Source organism: Notechis scutatus, chromosome 3 (assembly GCF_049901735.1).
Source record: "Notechis scutatus isolate UNSWTSFEM ecotype Mainland chromosome 3, rNotScu1.2, whole genome shotgun sequence".
NCBI classification, from domain to species: domain Eukaryota; kingdom Metazoa; phylum Chordata; class Lepidosauria; order Squamata; family Elapidae; genus Notechis; species Notechis scutatus.
The window spans coordinates 4,574,618-4,597,528 of record NC_142011.1 but is presented as its reverse complement, the minus strand read 5'-3'; the positions used below and the strand labels follow the sequence as shown (position 1 = coordinate 4,597,528).

Here is a 22,911-nt window from a genome sequence, read left to right as displayed (position 1 = left end):
GCACTGATGATGTTATCTAGTTGGGTCACGAAAAGTCTGCAAGAAAACCACCAAGCTCAGAGAGCACCAAGGACCCCACAGTCATCCTCCTCCTCCTCCCCTCCTCCTCCTTCCTCTTTCGTCCTCCTCCTCCTCTTCCTCCTCCCTTCTAGCACTGATGGTGATACCTAGTTTGGTAATGAAATGTCTATAAGAAACCAAGAAAACTCAGAGAGCACCAAGGATCCCACAGTCATCCTCCTCCTCTCCTCCTCCTCTTCCTCCTCCTCCTTTTTCCTCCTCCTCCTCCCCCGCTTCCTGTCTCTCTCCCTTTTCTCCTTTCCTCCTCCTCCTCCCTTCTAGCACTGATGTTGTTATCTAGTTGGGTCACAAAACGTCCGCAAGGAAACCACTGAGCTCAGAGAGAACCAAGGACCCTTCCGTTCAACCCTGAGCTACAAATATTCTCTTCTATTGATAATTTTATTTTTACTGTAGACATTTACCCCAGAACACAACAGGGACAGGCCAATTAACGAAGCGGTCAACTGGCATACGATCTCCTGTGTGATTCTAATGACAAGACATAAAAATTTGACCGAAATTAACTATAAGGGGCATTTTTATATATATAAAAATATCTCCCTCTGCACAGCAGCCTCACCTTCAGAATTTTAACAACTACTTTTTCATTATTTGTGATGTTGATGGCTTCGAAGACTTCGCTGTATTTGCCCCGGCCTAACTTTCGAACTAGCTGATAATCGTCTTGATTCCTGTAATGACAAAAGACCAAAAGAAAAAAAGAAGAAAGAGGAGCATGACGCAAGGGGAAAGAATTAAATGATTCACCAACTAAAAGCATTCTCATGTTCAAAGAAATCACTCAGTGTAGAAGAACTGTTAAGTCTGCAGTAGGGAAAAAAATCAGGATTCTGGTAGCATTTTTTTCTGACTAAGACATCTTACCTCAACTTTCAAAGATAACTGGACTTTTTAATTTTTATTTAAGATGTTTTGTTTCTCATCCAAGAAACTTCAGTTCTCCTGGTAATTGGCCAGTCTTGTTTTTCCCCCTAAGGCAGGACTAGAACTCACCGTCTCCTGGTGATTGGCCCAAAGTCACCCACCCAGCTTCCGTGCCTAAGACAGGACTAGAACTCACCATCCCCTTGGTGATTGGCCCAAAGCCAGCCACCCAGCTTCCGTGCCTAAGACAGGACTAGAACTCACTGTCTCCTGGTGATTGGCCCAAAGTCACCCACCCAGCTTTCATGCCTAAGACAGGACTAGAACTCACCATCTCCTGGTGATTGGCCCAAAGTCACCCAGCTGCTTTCATGCCTAAGATGGGACTAGAATTCACCGTCTCCCGGTGATTGGCCCAAAGTCACATGCCACCCAGCTTCCGTGCCTAAGACAGGACTAGAACTCACCATCTCCTGGTGATTGGCCCAAAGTCACCCACCCAGCTTCGTGCCTAAGACAGGACTAGAACTCACCTGTCTCCTGGTGATTGGCCCAAAGTCACCCACCCAGCTTATGCCTAAGGTGGGACTAGAACTCACCATCTCCTGGTGATTGGCCCAAAGTCACCCACCCAGCTTCCGTGCCTAAGACAGGACTAGAACTCACCATCTCCTGGTGATTGGCCCGAAGTCACCCAGCCTGCTTTCGTGCTGCAAGCAGAACTAGAACTCACAGTCTCCTAGTGATTGTCCCAGAGTCATCCAGGAGGACTAGAACTCATCATCTCCTGGCGACTGGCCCAAAGTTACCTAGCCAGCTTTCATGATGAAGGCGGAACTAGAACTCCCGGTGAGTGGTCCAGAATTACCCAGCTGACTTTGTTTTTTCTTAAGACAAGACTAGAATTCAGGGTCTTTTGGGGATTGGCGTAACGTCATCCAAGCCAGCTTTTATGCCTAAAGCGGGATTAGAACTCAATGGTCCAATTTTTAGCCTGGTCCCTTAACCACCAGACCTTCCTATGTATTCTTCCCACGGTCAAAATTTAGACCAAAAAGCTCCAGATTTTTTGTTTGTTTGTAGCAAGAGTTAACATGTGCAGAGAGCACTCGTCCATCTAAACCAATTGCTGGCTAAAACCGGCAGAATATCTGCAACGGTTCACAGATTAATGCACATAAGAGTCCTTGCCACTTGGGCAGGATGCAAATTTAATAGACTGCAGAATAAGAGAGTTGGAAGGGACCTTGGAGGTCTCCTAGTCCAACCCCTCTGCGTGAGCTGGCTGTCCAATTTCTCCTTGAAAACCTCCAGTGATGAAGCACCCACAACTTCTGGAGGCGAGGAGTTCCACTGTTAATTGTTCTGTCAGGAAATTTCTCCTTCGTTTTAGAATTTTAGTTCTCCCCTAAATTAAGTTTCCATCCGATGCTTCTTGTCCCACCTTCAGGTGCCTTGGAGAATAAGCTGACCCCCCTCTTCTCATTGGCAGCCCCTCAAATATTGGAAGATGGCTATCATATCACCCGAGTCCTTCTCTTTGTTAGACTAGAGATTATATCCCGTTCCTGCAACTGTTCCTCTTTATGTTTTAGCCTCTAGTTCCCTAATTCTCTAAATAATTTTCAGGAATGACAGGATTAGGACCTAAGAGTGCAGAAACAAGGCCACCTTCAGCCATGGAAGCTGACTCAGAGATTTGAATAATCTCTCTGCCTAATTTCCAACACACTGCAGCGGGGACGTGATACAAAATAGAGGTGAGAGTGCTATATAGGTTGCTTTGAAAAGATACACCTAACAGATAATGTGTCAATAAGGGCTCCCTTTTAATAGGGAGGAGAGGCAGTGAATCAAGCCTTCTTCTTTTTTTAATTCTGCAGCAGCCACTAAATCATTCCCTGACCAATTTTATTTTCTTATTGACTGGCTTTGAAAGATCCCAGCTTCTCCACCACATGCATGGTTTTAGCCACGGAGGGAGGAGGGATAAAGTATGCGATGGATCCTTTCAACATTGGTGGGAAATGACACCAGCTGGATGATTTTTGGGCCAATCCCCAAGAGACGGTGAGTTCTAGTCCCACCTTAGGTATGAAAGATGCCTGGGTGACTTTGGGACAATCCCCAGAAGACAATGAGTTCTGGCCCCAGCTGGCAGTGGAGTGTGGCGGCTCACATGGTTAGGGAAGGAGAAAAAGGGAAAAATGGAAGAAAACAGAAGAGAGAAAAGAGGAATGGGAGAAGAAAACAGAAGATAGAAGAATGAGGAGAGGAGGAGGAGGAGAGGGTGAGAGGGGGAAGGGAGGAGATTATAAAATAGAGCAGAAAATAGAACAGGATAAGGACAGAACAGAGTCCTTTCAACAGTTCCAAGAAGGCTCCACATCCATTTGCACCACTCATATGACCCAGATGTCACAGACAAACATCCAAGTGGCCTCAATGACTCTCTAAAAAGGATGCAAATGACCAGCTGTCCGCAAAGGGTATAAATCCTTCCCTTCCCCATCATCCAGTCGAAGAACTGAAGAAGCATCTCGGCTGAGAAGCAAACGCCTTCAAAAGAAAAAAGCAGAAAGTCCAGTTGCCTCTGGAAGAAGGAAGGGGGGGAAAAGCACCTCTGGGACAACCGTGACCTGGAGGGGGGGGGAGAATCGCCATAGAACAGAATAGAATTTACAGAACAGAATAAAAACCTCTTGTAAAAGTGTTACAAGAGCTTTGGAACCAAAAAGGAACCAAGAGGCCACATCTAGACCAGGACAACTTACCCCCACTCCACCACATGCGACTCGTAATCCCAGTACTCCCGTGGTCTGTGTGTATTTACATCTGTGTAAACTCTGGCCCTGCTTGGCACAGGCCCCGACATGTTGGACAGGCTGGCAGGTGGAGCTGGTCTACGGATCTGGCCTTCACGCCTCTTCCGGATCCCGGATCGATCCCAGGATTGCCTCAGATGGGGATCTGGATGGTTGTTGTTTTTTTCTTCTTCACTGCAAAGACAAAAAAAAAAAATGCAAGGACGCTGAAGAAAGAAAGCGACGCTTCAAGGTAGGTGACCAAACAGTTCCACAAGTTTGGACTGAAACTTAAGTTTTAAATATCAAGGAGGTTCAAGGTTTAACCTTTCATTAAAGGCTTTTTTATTTAAAAGGAGAGTTTTCTTCTGTTAGAGAAGGTAGTGCAACATTTCTGCCACTTAGAGCAGGGGTGTCCAACCGTGGCAATTTTAAGACCTGAGGACTTCAGCTCCCAGAATTCCCCAGCATGGCTGAGGAATTCTGGGAGTCGAAGTTCACAAGTCTTTAAAAGTTGCCAAGGTTGGACACCGCCGGTTTAGAGAAAGCAAGAAGTCTACTGCTCAGTCTCCTCCATGTCATGCATCACAGAGCAGATCGATAGTACATAAACAAAGTCACGAGTTAGTATTTCCACTTTTTATTAAATACCCTGGCCAGTCTAATTTGTTTTTATCTTTAAAATGCTACCGGTGTTATTAGATCAATCCAATTCCACCTCTCTGTCTACAAAAGTACTGCTTGGCGGTCTGCACTTTATGCCACAGGAGTGGTTCTAACCCCTTTTAGAAGATAAATGGATGGATAGATGGGAGCATGGTTGAGTAGGTAGATAAGGTAAAGGTAAGACAGAGAGAGGGGGGGGGAGGGAGGGAGGGAGATGAGAAAGATAATAGATTAAGAGAGGGAGAGAGATATAATAGATTAGATATATAGATGAAAGATAGATTAAGACAGATATAACATAGATATAGATGAAAGAGATAATAGATATATATGAGAGATAATAGATTAAGAGAGACAGATAATAGATTAGATATATAGATGAGAGATAGATTAAGAGAAAGACAGATATAACATAGATATAGATGAAAGAGATATTAGATATGAGAGAAAGATTGAGAGATAATAGATTAGATATAGATATAGATGAAAGATAAATTAAGACAGACAGATATAACATAGACAGGTATAGATGAAAGAGATAATAGATAGATGTGAGAGATAATAGATCAGATAGATATGGAAAGACAGACAGACACAGTGAGAAGACAGATGTAGATAGATATAGATACGATGTAAGTAGGTAGCTAAGACACAGATGTAGATAGGTAGGTAGATAGACAGACATAAGTAGGTAGGTAGGTATACAGACACAGGCATATACATATACATACACACATATCCATGCACACATATATACATACATACACGTAGGTTCTCTCTCTCTCTCCCCTTTCTTTTGCATTTTATTATCATTATCTGTATTCTGTCATTTCTGCACAGTAATTCGACACCCTGGTCTCTGACCGAATAAAGATTAGCATTGAGTTACATAAATAGAATATTTGAAGTTTGACCCTCTCTGCGCTATGCAGGAACTGCAATAATTGTGTTACCCCCTGGCACAAAGGGACAAGATAGTAAGGCTTTGAGGCCTTGACTCCCCCTCCTCCTCCTCCCCCCAGAGCTGGGCATTTTACTCATCCCGATCTCTAGTCAGCATGGACACTTCTTCCCTTCCGGCTTCGCCATAAGCCAGAGCTCTAGCGAAGTGTGCGAAGTCTAATTTAAAGTTAATGTTGGCAGCACATCGGACTCGGTGGCTGGGACGTTCCAAACCATAGGGAAGCTTCAGCGGGGATGTGCAAAATGTTCTGTGGTTGTTGTTTTTTTCCCCCCTCGTGAGCCGCACGGATCTGGCGTGCTTTGAGGGCAGGACGAGAGGTTTTTCTGAGCACCAACGACCCACTTTCTGTTCTCCAAAAGGATCGCTCTCGTTTATGGCACGATCCACAGTGAGGACGAGGCGATCTGCACAGGTTTACAGATTGTAACAAAGCTGGAAGGGACCTTGTAGGTCATCTAGTCCAACCCCCCCCCCCTGCCTAAGCAGGAGACCCTACACCGTTTCTGACAAATGGCAGAATCCGATCTCTTCTTGAAAGTCTCAAGTGAGTCCCACAACCTTTTTCAGCTTTGCTGCCCAGGGGAGGAGAGGATATTGCAAAGGCACCCCACCACTCATGCCTGCGCTCGACCGTTGTTCATGCAAGTGGGGATGGGTAAAAATGCACTCGCCCACCCCTTCCTTGGCCCGGTTTCAAATGGTTCAAGGCCCGGGGGTGGGCTACAGCCTGGGGGGGTTGGGGTTGGGGACCCCTGCCTTAAGCTATGTTGCTAAAAATCAAGGCTGGATCAGGTCTAACTTTTACAGTTAACCCTGTAAATCTGGGGTCTTCAACTTGATAGCTTTAAGGCTTGTGGACTTCAACTCCCAGAATTCCTCCTCCAGTCATGTTAGCTCGGGAATCCTGGGAGTTGAAGTCCGCAAGTCTTAAAGTTGCCAAGTTTGAAGACCCTTGCTCTATTCTATCTACCTACCTACCTACCTACCTATCCTATCTCTATTCTACCCCTTTTTATTCTATTCTATTCTGTCTATTCTATCTTTCTCTCTCTCTCTCTTCTATATCTCTCTCTCTTTCTTTATGTATTCCAGGGGTCTTCAAACTTGATAGCTTTAAGACTTGTGGACTTCAACTCCCAGAATTCCTCCTCCAGTCATGTTAGCTCGGGAATCCTGGGAGTTGAAGTCCACAAGTCTTAAAGTTGCCAAGTTTGAAGACCCTTGCTCTATTCTATCTACCTACCTACCTACCTATCCTATCCTATCCTATCTCTATTCTACCTCTTTTTATTCTATTCTATCTATCTATTCTATCTCTCTCTCTCTTCTATATCTCTCTCTCTTTCTTTATGTATTTAGGTCTTCAAACTTGGCAACTTTAAGACTTGTGGACTTCAACTCCCAGAATTCCTCCTCCAGTCATGTTAGCTCGGGAATCCTGGGAGTTGAAGTCCACAAGTCTTAAAGTTGCCAAGTTTGAAGACCCTTGCTCATTCTATCTACCTACCTACCTACCCTATCTCTATTCTACCTCTTTTATTCTATTCTATCTATCTATTCTATCTTTCTCTCTCTCTCTTCTATATCTCTCTCTCTTTCTTTATGTATTCCAGGGGTCTTCAACTTGATAGCTTTAAGATTGTGGACTTCAACTCCCAGAATTCCTCCTCCAGTCATGTTAGCTTGGGAATCCTGGGAGTTGAAGTCCACAAGTCTTAAAGTTGCCAAGTTTGAAGACCCTGCTCTATTCTATCTATCTACCTACCTACCTACCTATCTATCCTATCTCTATCTATTCTACCTCTTTTTATTCTATTCTATCTATTCTATCTTTCTCTCTCTCTCTTCTATATATCTCTCTTTCTTTATCTATTCAGGGGTCTTCAAACTTGATAGCTTTAAGACTTGTGGACTTCAACTCCCAGAATTCCTCCTCCAGTCATGTTAGCTCGGGAATTCTGGGAGTTGAAGTCCACAAGTCTTAAAGTTGCCAAGTTTGAAGGCCTATGCTGTAAAAATGAATGCAATTGAGTCCAAAATTTTTGTCGCTAAGTGAAAACCTTCCCCCATTTTACAACAGTCATTAAGTGAATCGCTGCAGTTAGCAACATGGTTGTAAAGTGAATGTGGCTTCCCCGTGGGCTTTTGCTCGTCGGAAAGTCGCAAAAGGGGATTATGTGACCCCGGGACGCTGAGACCGTCGTGAACATGTGACGGTTGCCAAGTGGCTGAATTTTGATCATGTGACTGTGGGGATGCTGCAATCGGTCGTTAAGTGTGAAAAAACTTTTTTCAGTGGCGTTGTAAATTCGAACAGTCCCTAAACCAATGTTTTTAAGTCGAGGAACAACTATACAAACCACAAAGCAGAGTAAGAAAGACGTAAACAGAAGACAAAGAAATAATTTCCTAAAAACCAATTTTTCCAGGAAGGCTACAATTTACATAAGCATTTGAATATTCTCCTATATATCACCCATCAGATGTAAAATGAGTTTGCTTTAATGACTGTGAGTACATACTTGTTACATGACAAGTAACCTGTACGACAAAAAAGGCATTAAAATCAGGCAGGGCCACCTAACGACCCAATTAATGACAGGCTCAATTACGGTCATAACCTGCAGACTACCTGTGTACCCCCACATTTCCATTTCTGGCTCCTTCGAAACCTTTGAAATTCACCTACAAGCCTGGGAGTAAAGTGGTTTGTTCGCTGACTCTCCAGCACCCAGGAGAGGCTGACACTGGACCTACAAAGAAATTCTTATAATACAGATGGTCCTCGTGTTACGGCCACAACTGAGCCCCCGGTTTCTGTTGCAAAGTCAAGCACTTGGTTCAGTGACTGTTTACCACCTTTCTTGCCTCCATTGTTAAGTGAAACACTGCCGCTGATAAGTTGGTAACCTGGCTGTTAAGAGAATCCAGCTGCCCCACTGACTCACTGTCAGGATTCCAGCAATCGCCCTAATGAAATGATTCTCAAGCCAAACTTCAAAAAGCTTCAAAGGATTCATTAGAGGTGACATCCTGGCCCTGCCCTGTATGAAGCCAACCCTGGCCTACGTCATTTCCAGTCCCCTGGGACCCTGTTTCCCCCCTCCACCCTGGGTGTCTCACAAACCAGATTCTCCCATTGAGCACCTTCACGCTGGTGTTCTCCTATTAAATATATTCCCGGGCAAAAGCTCTGGTATATTAGTTACAATCTTTTAAAGATATAGAGTTGGAATGTACTTCTGCTTCCAAACTGCTGCACTGCTCTTCCAAATTTCCTCCCCCCTTTTTTTTTATATGGCAACTAAATAAAACAGGCATAGGAATGTTTTATGAGTTGACATTTGGCTTGTCAGGTATTTCAGTGCCATTGTAGCTTTCAACAGACACTAAACTGTTGGAAGTCTATATTTGAAGAAATTAAAAGCTGAAAGCTGCAGTTATGAGGAACGTACACCGAAACCAACACGGCCTCCATGTTTCTGCCGTTGTTGCACAAAACTATCCAGAATCTCCAAAACCAGAGAGCATGTGTTTGATTTCCATTCTTTGGTTCCCTCTTCTTTTTTTTTTTTTTTTTTTTGCAATCGTGGCCCTTTTCTCTATTTTCTTTGCAAATAATAGACCTCCGTGAAATAGGGAATATTCCACACCACTGCGGAATTCTTTTAACATTTAAAAACAGCTCTGATGGGAGGACGTAATGTATTTTGAGTTCTCTCAACTCAACGCGAACACCTAGGTTTGTAAAACAAACAAACAAAATGAATAACTCTCCCAGTAATTATCTCCCCATATAAAGGAGATTTATTTGTAGCTCAGGGTTGAACTGAGGTGCTCTCCGAGTGGGGTTGTTTTCTTGCAGACGTTTCAGGACCCAACTAGGGAATATCATCAATGTTGAACTGACCACCCTTCAATAAACGAAAATGGAACAGAAAACCACAGGATTTATGCGTTTTGTGAGCAGAAGCATTTTACACACACACACACACACACACACACACACACACACACACACAGCAGCACACTTTCAGCTCTCTGGTCTAGGGATTTTGCAGCCCCGACTGCTGGAACCGGTGTGAAAAACTGGAAGAGCAGAATGGTGCTTTGGCGGATAGGCTGAATAATGGATGACAGACGACGGGGGGCAGCTCCTGGAAACCAGAAGCATCAGAACGAGCTCGGTTTCAAGCCAGGGAACAGGAAATGGAAGTAGAACAAAAGAGCAGGGGTGGATGTCTGATTGCTTAACAAATCTAAAAGAAAACAAAAAATCAGAGCCATCCAACCAAGAGAGAGAGAGAGAGATTTGTGGGTGACTGGCATGGGATCCATCATGGCTTCTCCCCAACCTCAACCCTAATACCCACCCCAAGAATCAACTAATCAGTCCATTTATCTAATCTTAAAAGGATACCACCCCTTTCTCTCATCTATCTCTATCCATCGTATTATCTCTCTCTCTCATCTATCTATCTCTATGCATCTCTCTATTACCTCTCTCATCTATCTATCTCTTATCTACTAGCTCTATGCCAGTTCTTCGCTACGAAACTATGTGGTCGGGCTTAATTTTGGGGGAGGAAAATAAGGGGGAGGGAATTCTGCCTCTTCCTACCAGCATCCATCGGTATTCATCTGGCTAGCGTCTTGTCGGTGTGTCAGAGAGTGGAGGGCCGTTTGGAAACTGAAGCAGTATTTGCTGTGTGAGCAACAAGGAGACAGTAAGGAGCCTGGGCGTGGCTTAGCTCAACTGTTCTGTACTAAAGCTGCTTGCTGCTGTGAAACTGAAACTCCTCTGCTTGTGTTTTGCATTTGGAACAGGTTTCTTTTCAGGTGGGGAGGGGGAGTAGAACTCTTTAGCATCAGAGCGTGTTAATAATAATAATATAGGAAATACTAATGCTCTGATGGTCAATTCGAAAAATCCTTTCTTGGTGAACACCTAGAAGCCAAGAGGAACATATGTGCCAAATTTCAAGTTTGTATGTTTTACGGTTCTGGAGATTTTGTGATGATGCACGAGTGGTATTTCGCTTTATATATATAAAAGAAAGAAAGAAAGAAGAGATCTATCTCTGTATCTATCTATCATCTAATGTTTAAAAGTTTCCATCTCACCTCTCTAATTTTTAAAAGATACTACCTGTCATCTATCTCTATTTTTTTTTAAAAGATAACTGTCTAATTTTTAAGATTCTTTAATGTAATTCTTTCTCTCTCATCTATTGATTTATCAATCTATGTATCTATGTCTCATCCTTATAAGTCTTATTGCTATAAGTGACACTCTGGTACATTTTGATTCCACTTTAGACTCATGTTTTCTGTTGTATAACATTTTTATTTCTTAAATTGATTTGCCACGCATCTTGCCATGAATTGCAGTGATACCATTCACACACAGGTCGCAAAATGTCTTGTTTAACAACATAAATTTGGGGCTCCATGGTGGTCGTTAAGCCAAGAATTACCTGCACGCTAATTTAGACCAGGGCATGAACTGTCAGTTCTCAACCGTCACTCAATGTCAATAATCCAATTATATTCTTCAAATGGGACTAACGAGCTGAAGACTTGGAAAGCTTCACCTGGGTTCTTCTAAAAGGGGGCGACCCGTATAAAATGTTAACTTCCTTTTCTCCTTCCACGCAAAGCCTCAACGAAAAGTAAGACCCAGATTTCTGTACCCAATTTATATGACACTTATGTTTTAAGATATCACCTCCTACCTTCGGAAGGGAAAGACGCGAGAAAAGTGACTAAATATAAAAGCCATGTTCAAAAAAAAAACCCCACACAAAATATTTAGAAAGTCTCCTCCCAAATATTTTACCTCTGCGAGCAAGTTTTCGGAATTTGCACTGTAAGGAGGAGCGTGCTGCGTCATTGCTCGACCGGGTGTGAAGGGCGTCTCTTGCAAAGATGCAAAATATCTTGACTCATCCCAGGGGGAATATGACTCTCCCCGTCTTTTAATTTTATTTATTTTTCATACTTTATGATCATCATACTTTATGATCAGCAGAGGCACAACTAGCAAGGCCAGGGCCAAAATCGGTATACAGGCAGTCCTTAAACCTCCAAGTGGCCTCAACAGCTCTCTAAAAGGATGCAAATGACCAGCTGTCTTCAAGGAATATAAATCCTTCCATCCTTCACCATTCAGGAAGAGGTGAAGAAGCTTCTTGGATGAGAAGTGAAACATCTTCAAAGAAGAAAAACCAGAAAACCCCATTGCCTCTTGGAAAAAAAGCACCTTGGGGACAACTGTGATCTGGATGAAGGAGAATCTCCATAGATTTTTAGCCATGCACTTTGGGAGGAACACCCTTTGAAGGAACTGCAGACTACAGGATCCAAGAGCACCACTCAGGTGACCCTGTGGACACAGATAAACCTCCAAGTGGCCTCAATGACCCTCTAAAAGGATGCAAATGACCAGCTGTCTGCAAGGAATATAAATCCTTCCGTTCTCCACTGTCCTGTCAAAGCTGAAGAAGCTTCTTGGATGAGAAGCAAAACGTCTTCAAAGAAGAAACCAGAAAAGCCCAGTTGTCTCTTGAAAAAGAAGCCCTTTTGAGATAACCAATTTTCACACTTACGACCATTTCATCATCCCCACTGTCATGCGATCAAAATTCAGACGTTTGACAACTGACTCGCATTTATGACAGTTGCAGTGTCCCAGGGACATGTGATCCCCTTTGGCGACCAGCGGAGTGGGCTGTCCACAGGGAAGCCAAATTCCCTTAACAACGGGGTTACTACTTTAACAACTGAAGTGTTTCACTTAACGTGGCAAGAGAAGTCGTAAAATGGTGTGAAGTCCTTGGCTGTCCTTATGACAATAAGTGCGCCTGCTATTACGGTCAGGGTTGGGGAAATAAGTCGCCACGGGGCCATGATTGATTTTTCCACTTTCTGAAGTGGTTGTTAAGCAACAGGGCAATTATAAAGGGAGCAGCAGGGCCATTAAACAAACCAGTTTGCTATAAGGGGGTTCTGACAGAAAGGAGAAGCACCGGTTTCCAACAAAAATATCATTAAGTGATCGCAGGATGCTACAAACGTCAAAAAAAGCTGAAAGACTCTTTGCATCTCTTATTCTTAAATTTGAAATCTTTATAAAAGACTATTTCTCAGCCTTGGTGACTTTAAAGATATGGGTGGACTACAACTCCCAGAATTCCCCAGCCAGCCGTGGCTGGCTGGGGGATTCTGGGAGTTGCAGTCCGCCCATCTTAAAGTCGCCACGGTTGAGATACACTGTAAACTGGATTCAAGGAATTCATGCGAAGTCAATCCTTGCAGTATAACGGAAGAATCTCCGGGTTCGCAAAGGGGAACCTTTAGACTGACAGCCGATTACAACGCAACCTTGCAATTACTCACCAGGGAGGAAAAACCATCCTTCCTCCCATGATTAATTCACTCAGGGTAACGTTAGGCCAGGCCTTCCATTTTCATTTCAACATTTAGTGTTTTACTACAGAGGTCACCAACCCCTACTGGTCCAAGGCCCGTTCAGAACCGGGCTGCTACATGCTTGCCTGCCGCTCGTACATAACCATTCTCTTCCCCCCGCCTCCCTGCCCCCAGCCAGTCCACAAAGTCAGAAAGTTCAGGGATTTCTGCTTTACCACCATTTCATTTTTTGCCCTGTCCCTAAAAATATGACCTCCCCCGAAAGTAAGCCCTAGCTTGTTTTTTTTACACGTGCACCCAAAATAAGCCCTACACCCACCCAAAAAATAAGCCCTAAGTCAAGGGTCTTCAAACTTGGCAAATTTAAGACTTTGTGGACTTCAACTCCCAGAATTCCTGAGCTAACATGACCGGAGGAGGAATTCTGGGAGTTGAAGTCCACAAGTCTTAAAGCTGTCAAGTTGGAAGACCTCTGCCCTAAGACCTCGCCCACTCCAGGGTGCATGGGTAAAAATTAATCTAGGGTGGGGATGGTGGAGCTGCCTTACTACTTGCCTTTGGATAGTTGCAACCAGGCCTTGCACATACACACCCCTGACATCTGCTTTGCCGGCCCATTTCTTCTGCAAGGCTTTCCCGAAGGCCTCTGTAACCGATAACAGAGCTCCAGATCGATCCGGAGTTCTGTTATTGGCTGCAAAGGCCTCCATGAAAGCCTTCTGCGCAGAGGTTATACAGTAAAGGGCGCAGACAGCAAGGAGGAACACCCCCCAAAAAGACCTGGGCATTTTGGTGGAAAAAAATATAAGACAGGGTCTCATTTTCAGGGAAACACGATATTATTGGATACCCAAATTCCCATGTTTTTGCACAAGTGTTTAAAAAAAACAGCACAAGAGTGAGAAACATTACTCAACAGCATGAAGTAAATTCCATAATAGTTATTTCGTGAAAAGAAGCCATTTTCAGGGAAAGGACATGCCCAATTGGCAACTTAATTTAGCTGACATCCCCATTGCCAATCTTGGCTGCAATGGAAAGCCTTCTTGGAAAAAAAAAACTGGTTAAGCAGAAATGGTGTTTAACAGACGTTATAAAACCCCTCCTGTTTCTTCAAGGGTAAAGTTTAAATAAACTTGGGTTTATGTGCAATTTAAAACTCAATTGGTCCACAAAGAACCACCTTGTAAAGGTAGATTGTCTGTGGAAACTCCACTGGAAGTCAAATGGGTTTAAATTAGGAAACTGCATACGGGCAATTCTCAACTTACAACCTGCTCATTTAGTGGATGTCCGAAGTTTTTACGGCACTGAAAAAAAAAAGGGGGGGGGGACTTACGGCTGTTTTTCACACAATCCTGGATTGCAGCATCCCCAGGGCCATGTGATCAAAATTCAGAGGCTTGGCAACTGGCATGTACTTATGACGGTTGCTGTGTCCCGAAGTCACGTGATTCTCTTTTGCGACCTTCTGACAAGCAAAGTCAATGGGGGAGCTCGATTCACTTAACATCCCCGTGACTAACGTAACCACCGCACTGATTCACTTAGCGACCGTGGCTGGAAAAGTTTGCACAAGGGGACGATATTCGCTCAACTGAAATGTGGGGCTCAACTGTCGTCGTAAGTCGAGGACTACCTGTAGGCATCAAAATAGAACCGCCTGAGACCTAACCTTCTCCACAAAGACCATCAGAAGCTGAATTTACCTGTTATTCACACTTTCCTTTGCTTGGCTGCATAGATTAGGGTTATGGTTACTTGGAAAATAAGACCGACAGGAGACCATAGTTCTCCCTGTTTGTCTGAGAGTTGGAAGGTTTCTAGAATACAATGGCGCTTTTCATAAAACCTATTTATCTACCTGTCAGGTTTTTAAACCGCCCATCTCCCTCATAGAGGGACTCCGTAGGGTGAAAACTCACTTAATAATTGTCTCATTTAGGAACGGAAATCTTGAGCTCAGTTGTGGTTGTTAAGTCCAGGACAACTTCTACATTAATAACTTTGGGGAGGGGTGTGTTATTTTTATATGCTGTTTTTATATCCCTGTAAGCCACCTTGAGTCACCGCATTATAAAAAAGATGCTGAGACTCTAGAAAGAGGGCAGAGAAGAGCAACCAGGATGATTAGGGGACTGGAGGATGAAACATACGATGAACGGTTGCAGGAACTGGGCATGGCTGGTCTAGCAAAGAGAAGGACCAGGGGAGACAGGAGAGCATCTTCCAATATTTGAGGGGTTGCCCCAGAGAGGAGGAAGGGGTCAAGCTATTCTCCAAAGCACCTGAAGGCCAGACAAGGAATAATGGATGGAAACTGAACAAGGAGAGGAACCTGGAAATAAGGAGAAACTTTCTGAAAGTGAGAACAATCAACCGATGGAACAAAAGTTGCCCTCGGAAGTTGTGGGAGCTTCATCACTGGAGGCTTTCAAGAAGAGATTGGACTGCCATTTGTCAGAAATAGTGTAGGGTCTCCCGCTTGGGTGGGGGGTTGGACTAGATGACCTATAAGGTCCCTTCCAACTCTGATTATCTGTTATCTGCCATGTGGGAGTAGGCGGCAATATGAATTTTCTAAATAAAATAAAATAAAATAAAGGCCAGTGATTTTGCTTTTTCCTACAAGAATGAACAAATCGCAAACCACCCAAAGAATTCCATTAACAAATCTACTCTTGAGTTCTTCCACCAAATTTGGACTCGCCAATTAAATCATGCCTTGCCCGCAGTAAAACACGGTTCCTAGCTGATTCACGGTTCAACTTTCACCACAGTATAAAGTCCATGATCAAACAGACAAGAGTAAAAACTAGGAGGAGATTCCTTATGCCTCTCGAACAGACATTTCTACCTTCAGGTAAAGGTGGGGTCTAGAGACTCCTGTCATTTTAAAGAGGGGAGGAAACAAATTCCCCAAGACAGTAAGATCAGATGTTTACAAACAAAAAAAACCCAAAAATTTAATACAGGTGGTGCAAGACTTACAAGAGTTCATTTAGTGACCGTTTGAAGTTATAACGGCAACCTGAGGGGGGAAGAGGGAGTGACTTACGACTGTTTTTCACATTTACGACTTGTAGAATCCCCGCGGCCACGATTTACATTCGAATGTGCTTGACAACCGACTCGTATTTGTGACTTGATTCACTTAACAACCGTGTGACTAATTTAACCATCGCAGTGGTTCACTTAACAAATGGGGCAAGGAAGACTATTCATAAAAATGGGGCAAAAACTCACTTTTAGCAAATGCCTCACTTAGCAACAGAAAAGCTGGGCTCAACTGTGGTCGTAAGTTCAGGGCTGCCTGCATGAGAAGGCCCCATTCTCTCCACAGTATTATTGATGGAGACATGGAAGCCATACCTATAAACAAACGGGGATTGGGGAGGGGGAAGCATCAAGATCTATTCTAAATTGTAGTATAAAAAGTTATAGGACGATTAATCTATGGAACAAGCTTGCCTTCCAGGGATGCTCCATCCCTGGCGGGTTTTGAGAAAAGATTGGACAACCATTTGGCTGAGATGACCTTGGAACAGGGATTGGACTAGATCCGTGGTCGCCAACCAGTGGACTGGGGACTACTGGTAGTCCGCGAGAAAATTGTGGCGGTCCGCAGAGAAATGTCACCCCCCCAAAGCAATGAATCCAAGCTGCGCGGGAACACAAGGCTGTGCCGCCCACACGGCCCAAATGGGAACTTGCGTCGCTTGCATTGTGAACAACACGAGGTAGTGAGGGGAGGGGGAAAAGGGTGGAGGGGAGGAAGTTGTCCCACTCGCCCCACATGCCTGGCCATCGGGCTACTTCTTTCCACTTCTGCTTTGGGCTGCATACAAGGAAAGCAGCCGAAGTCTTTCTTTCTCTCCCCCAAACTCCACCAGAAATGAGTCTTTGGGACCCTGCAAGGCCTCCTGCTCCAAGAGGCTGCGTCGGCAAAGACTCGTTTCTGGCAGAGTTTGGGGGAGAGAAAGAAAGACTTCTGCTGCTTCTGCTGCTTTCCTTGCATGAAGCCAAAAGTCTCTCTTTCTCTCTCCCCCTGAGAACAGAGCTGATGGTATCCTGCAATCCCAAATAAAGAACGATTGACCGGTGGGAAAACGGGGTGGGGGAACTTGCCCCACTTGTGCCTCGACTGGCCACCGGGCTGCTTCTTTCCACTTCTTTCTGCTTCTGCTTTTGGCTGCATGCAAGGAAAACAGCAGAAGTATTTCTTTCTCTCCCCCAAACTCCTCCAGAAATGAGTCTTTGGGCCCCTGCAAGGCCTCCTGCTCCAAGAGGCTGCGCCGGCATGACAAGTCTCACAAAGACTCATTTCTGGCGGAGCTTGGGAGAGAGAAAGAAAGACTTCTGCTGTTTTCCTTGCAAAAAGCCAAAAGTCTCTCTCTCCCCCCTGAGAACAGAGCTGGGGATGGTATCCTGCAATCCCAAATAAAGAACGATCGATCGGTGGGAAAACAGGGTGGGGAATTTTCCTTCAGACATTTTTGAGGATTTTCCCAGGGTCTCTGGTCCGCGGGATTTAAAATTATGAGTTTGGTGGTCCCTGAGGTCCAAAAGGTTGGCGACCCCTGGGACTAGAAGACCTCTAAGGTCCCTTCCATGCCTGGATTTCTGTGATTCTATAATCTCCCACCTCAAAAATCTCCCTGAGTAACACAAAACACATGGCCGGTTCCTCATCCAGGTAATCCTCCACTTACAACAGTGTGTTTAGTGACCATTCGAAGTTACAACCTCACTGAAGAAAAGTGTTTCACACTTATGACTGTTGCAGCATCTCCATGGCCATGTGATCAGAATTTGGGCACTTGGCAACTGACTCATATTTATGACCGTTGCAGTATCCTGGGGTCATGTGATTTCCCTTTTTGGTCACCTTTTGACCAGCCAATGGGGAAGCCAGATTCATGTAACCACCACGTTACTCTCCAAACAGCTGCAGCGATTCAGTTAACTGTGGCCAAGAAAGGCCGTAAAACAGGGCAAAACTCACTTAATAAATGCCTCGCTTTGCAGCAGAAACGTTGGGCTCCATTGTGGCCGTAAGTCGAGGACTAGCTGTAAATCCTTCCCTTTCCCCAACGGGTTAGTTAGAACCGAAGCGAGCCCTAAAATGAGAGAGAGTTCACTTAACAACTGTCTCATTTAGCAAAAGAAATGCTGGGTTCAGTTGTGGTTGTAAGCCGAACTCGACTTGCAACAGTTCCCTTAGTGACCATTCAAAGTTATTAACAGCACTGGAAAAAAAAAGGGGACTTTCGACTATTTCTCACACACTTACGGCTGTTGTCGCATCCCCATGATCACGTGGCGGCTGACTCGTATTTATGACGGTTTCACTTAACCGTCGCACGTAGCAACACAAATTTTGACCTCAAACGTGGCCGTAAGCCGAGCCCTACCTGTATTTACTGTGTTTTTTTCTCTGTTTACTCTCGTTCCAGCTTACTATATCCAACAAACATAGGTACGCTCTACATATCCTTCCAGAACCCCAGGAAGAACAACTACACAACTATTGGCACCAATATTTAGGACCTGTGTTAAGAAATCAGAGGGAGGCGGCTCTTGCGATTCCTGGCAACCAGGACGGTTTTTCCACAACGATTAAGGAGGGAGGACACAACATAGTTCAGGAAATGCAGGAAAAATGAACCTTTGGGAGGAAATTGAGAGCAAGAGGCAGCTGTGATGTCCTCGTTGCAAGGATAAGGAACACCCCAGTGTCGTTACGGTTGTAGTCCTCGACCTACAACAGTTCATTTAGTGACCGAAGTTACAACAGCCCTGGAAAAAAGGGGACTTACAACCGTTTTTCACACATGACTGTTGCAGCGTCCCCGTGGTCAAAATTTGGATGCTTGGCAATATTTTAAGATGTAGTGTCCAGGGGTCCCCCTTTTGCGACCTTCTGGCAAGCAAAGTCGATGGGGAAGGCTGACTCACTTAACAACCGGGTGACTAGCTGAACCCCCTGCAGTGATTCACTTAACAGCTGTGGCCAGAAAAGTCGTAAAATGGGGCAAAACTCATTTCACCAATGTTTTGCTTAGCCACAGAAAGTTTGGGCTGCGTCTGTAACATTTTTTACTTACAACAAGAGGCGCAATCCTGCTTTGGAAAAGCCTCAACAAGTTTCAAATACAAGAAATAGTTTCCAAACTGTTCTGCTTAACTGTTTTAAACCCACAGGATTGCTTAGTAATCACCAGCTGTCTCTTGAAGATTGCCAACTGAGGGATGGAGTAATGATGCCCTGAGTAACGATGCCCTGAATACATTCAACCAGTAGTAAGGAGAAAGGGGCTCCTGAGTTTTGTTGGGTTTTGTTTGCAGATGTTTCATTACCCAACTAGGTAACATCATCAGTGTTAGAAGAGAATGGGGCTTGTGGAGGAGAGGAGGAGGAGAACTATGGGGTTGTTACTGTCTCTGAGATTGGTTTTTTTGTAGACGTTTCATTACCCAACTAGGTAACATCATCAGTGTTAGAAGAGAATGGGGTTTGTGGAGAGGAGGAGGAGGAGGAGGAGGAGGAGGAGGAGGAGGAGGAGGAGGAGGAGGAGGAGGAGAACTATGGGGTTGTTACTGTCTCTGAGATTGGTTTTTTTGTAGACGTTTTATTACCCAACTAGATAACATTATCGGTGCTAGATTAGCACTGATGATATTACCTAGTTGGGTCATGAAATGCTCAGAGAGCACCAGTGACCCCATAACATCCTCCTCTGCTCTGCAAATGCCACTCCCTTCTAGCACTGAAGATGTTCCCTGGTTGGGTCACGAAATGTCTGCAAGAAAACAGCCAAGCTCAGAGAACATCAGGGACCCCATAATCCTCCTCCTCTCTGCAAACCCTACTCCCTTCTAGCATTGAAGATATCCCCTAGTTGGGTCATGAAACATCTGCAAGAAAACCACCAAGCTCAGAGATCATCAGGGACCCCATAATCCTCCTCCTTTCCACAAAGGTCATTCCCTTCCAGCCCTGATGATGTTACCAAGTTTGGCAATGCAACATCTGCAAGAAGACAAGCCAGCTCAGAAAGCACCAAGAGCCTCCCAGTTCAACCCGGAGCTACAAATATTCTCTCTTAACCCGGTGATCTGGGGGAAAACAAACAAACAAAAGTTTAAAGCAGAAAACAACCTCCAGAGAAACTAACTCCCAAGCCAAAGGTCTTCTGACTGGGAGATCAACAAGCATGATTTAAACCACCCATAATTATTTCTAGCTGCCAGACACTGGAGCCCCACTGGTCTTTTCAAAGAGGCTCAGCTCAATTACCAGAAAACCACAGGGAACGAGAAAGTTTTTTTTTTTTTTTTAAATGCACCTTTCCTCCTTGATCAGAGGGGGGGGGGAGAAGATCCCTCAAAGCACAAAAGAGATCCTGAACACAAGCAAAAGACACGTGTTGGGACGCCCTGCAGCCCATGGTAAACCAGGATGCAAACTGGGATTAGCAGCCCCTCCAATGAAACCCAGTTACAACCACAACAACCCCACCACCTAGGAACGATGCAGCACTGCAGACCTCCCAGCCAGCCTCCCTTCGCCCTCCCTGTTCGCACAACGACAATATCACACTGCCAACATCACACTGCCAGCGAGTTGCAGCTTTCCCCCCCCCCTCCCTCTCCATCCCGATGCCAGGATCCCAACGTTGCTGCAGGAGCCAAGACGCCCCTGAATCGGCCCTAGAGGAATGAATGAATGAATGAATGAATGAATGAATGGAGGGTGCAAATAAGGGGACCTCCAACCCCCCCACCATCCATACAGGGAGGACTCTCAGATTCTGAATGAAGACTCTCCATCACTCTGCAAAACAAGACACCCCCCCTACTCCAGATATCCAAATATTGCTGGTAGCATTAGCACCAGATCCTGCCCCCCATATGCCATCTAGCACGGGAGGCAGGAATCTAATGCTACTACCAATGTTTAGATATAGGGTGGGAGGGTGTCTTGGATTGGGGGTGGGGGGGGTCCTTTGGGGAGAATCCAGAATCCGAAGGTCCTCCCTATTTGGGGGAAGGGGTGTCCCCCTGAATGCTCCCCCATTTAGATATGGGGGGGGTTCTTGGCTTGGGGGAGCCCTTGGTGGAGAATCTGAATCCAGAATCCAAAACTCTTCCCTATTGGGGGGGGTCCCGCTGCTCGGTCCCCCATTAGTATAGATATGGGGAGGGGGTCTTGGTTGGGGAGTCCTGGGTGGAGGAGAATCTTAACCCAGAATTTGAGTGTGTTCCTGGGGGTCCCCTGCCTGCTCCCCCATTCGTTTAGATATATTGGGGGTTCATGGAGGAGAGAATCAACCCAGAATCTAAGAGTCTTCCCTATTGGGGGTCCCCCTGCCTGCTCCCCCATTCGTTTAGATATATTGGGGGTTCATGGAGGGAGAGAATCAACCCAGAATCTAAGAGTCTTCCCTATTGGGGGTTGTCCCCCTGCCTGCTCCCCCATTCGTTTAGATATATTGGGGGGTTCATGGAGGGAGAGAATCAACCCAGAATCTAAGAGTCTTCCCTATTGGGGGGGTTGTCCCCCTGCCTGCTCCCCCATTAGTTTAGATATATTGGGGGAGGGGGGGGGTCCCTTGGTGAGGGAGAATCTAAAGCCAGAATCTGAGGGTCTTCCCTATTGGTGGGGTTCCCCGCCTGCTCTCCCATTAACTTAGATATAAGGGGGTCTTGGTTTGGGAGGGGTCCTTGGGCCCCTCCCCCCATCAGACTTTCTTGCAACAGGGGGTGTCCCTCTCCCCCCTCTTGTTGGGGGATCCTCCCTCCCCAGCCCGGCCTGCCAAGGACCCCCACCCCCCACCCCATTCTGGTGGGGGGAGGGGCGAATGTAGCGCAGCTAGAGGGCGCCAGGTTGGGGAAGGAGCACCGAAATGGGGGAGGGGAGGGGAGTCGAGGGAAGGCCCACCCCAAAGGAGCCTCGCTTCAATGGGCGGGGGAGGGTTTGGCGGGAGCAGCGCCCCCATTCAAGGAACCCCCTTTTTTCCCCTCTGCCCCCCTCCCTTCCCGGAGGCTACAGAGGCGGGGAGGGGAGGGGGAGCGCCCGCCACTCCATTCATCGCTGCCCCTCCTCCAAAGGGGTTGCAGGAGGGTTCCCTCCCCTTGCCCGGCTCTCCCCCTCCCCCCGCTTCTCGGACTGTTCCCGCCTCGCCGTTACCTGAGCAGCCGCCGGGCGCCCCGCCGTCCACCCGCCTCACCGGCCTCACACAGACAATATGGCGGCGGCACAAGGCTCGGCCGCCACCGCAGGGCCCAAAGCGAGGCTGGCCGGAAGCGGAAGCTGCTCGCTTCGGTCCTCCGCCTTTCCTCGCGCCCCCCTGGCCTCTCTTGCCCTCGTGCCTCTATGCCCCTCGCCTTCCGCGCGAATGCTGGGAGATGGAGTTGGTTGAGAGGCGCGGCCTGCCTTATCCCCCTCTCCCCCAATTCTCTCTCTCTCTCTCTCTCTCTCTCTCTCTTTCTCTTTTCTTCTCTGTCTCTCTCTGTGTCTCTCAGTTCCTTTCTTTCCCTTTCTATGTGTCTCTCAATTTCTTTCTTTCTCAATTTCTCTGTCTCTTTCAATTTCTTTCTCTCCCTTTCTCTCTCTCTTTCTCTCTTGCAATTTCTCCTCTCTCTCCCTCTCTCCCTCCCTCTCTCTTATTCTCCCTCTCCCTCCCTCCCTCCTATCCACAGGCTTCATCTCATGGCATCGGGACAGTCTGGCTGGGAACGATGGGGATGACTTTCTTTGAAGACATTTCACTTCTCATCCAAGAAGCTTCTTCGGTTCTTCAGTTTTCTGGTTGTTGTTCTTTGCACAGTCAGCCAGATGTTCAGACTGGATTTTGCATTGTTGTTGTTGTTGTTGTTGTTGTTGTTATGACAGTGTACACAGCAAGCAAGATAACTATGCTGGGTTTCATATCACAAATCACTAGTCCAACACTTTCCAAGCGTTTAGGACTGGGTGCGAGCAGATCCCAGTAAGGTGGCCTTCTGCAGCTGACCAATGGGGATTTTGTCAGTGCTAATTGTTTTCAAATGCTTGCCTAGGTCTTTAGGCACAGCACCCAGTGTGCCCAGTAT

General features: G+C 45.8%; 1 protein-coding gene across 1 annotated transcript in view; it reads right to left on the bottom strand.

Moving 5' to 3' along the window:
- Nucleotides 1-22,101, bottom strand: part of CSNK2A1 (casein kinase 2 alpha 1) — a 42,114-nt gene extending 20,013 nt beyond the window's left edge. The window contains exons 1-3 of the mRNA XM_087959144.1: nucleotides 22,007-22,101; nucleotides 3,723-3,947; nucleotides 644-755 (exon numbers count right to left, since the gene is read on the bottom strand). Coding sequence (XP_087815270.1) covers nucleotides 644-755; nucleotides 3,723-3,823 — 213 coding nt within the window. The 5' untranslated portion in view covers nucleotides 3,824-3,947; nucleotides 22,007-22,101. The remainder of the gene's footprint in view (nucleotides 1-643; nucleotides 756-3,722; nucleotides 3,948-22,006) is intronic.
- Between the last annotated feature and the right edge of the window lie 810 nt (nucleotides 22,102-22,911).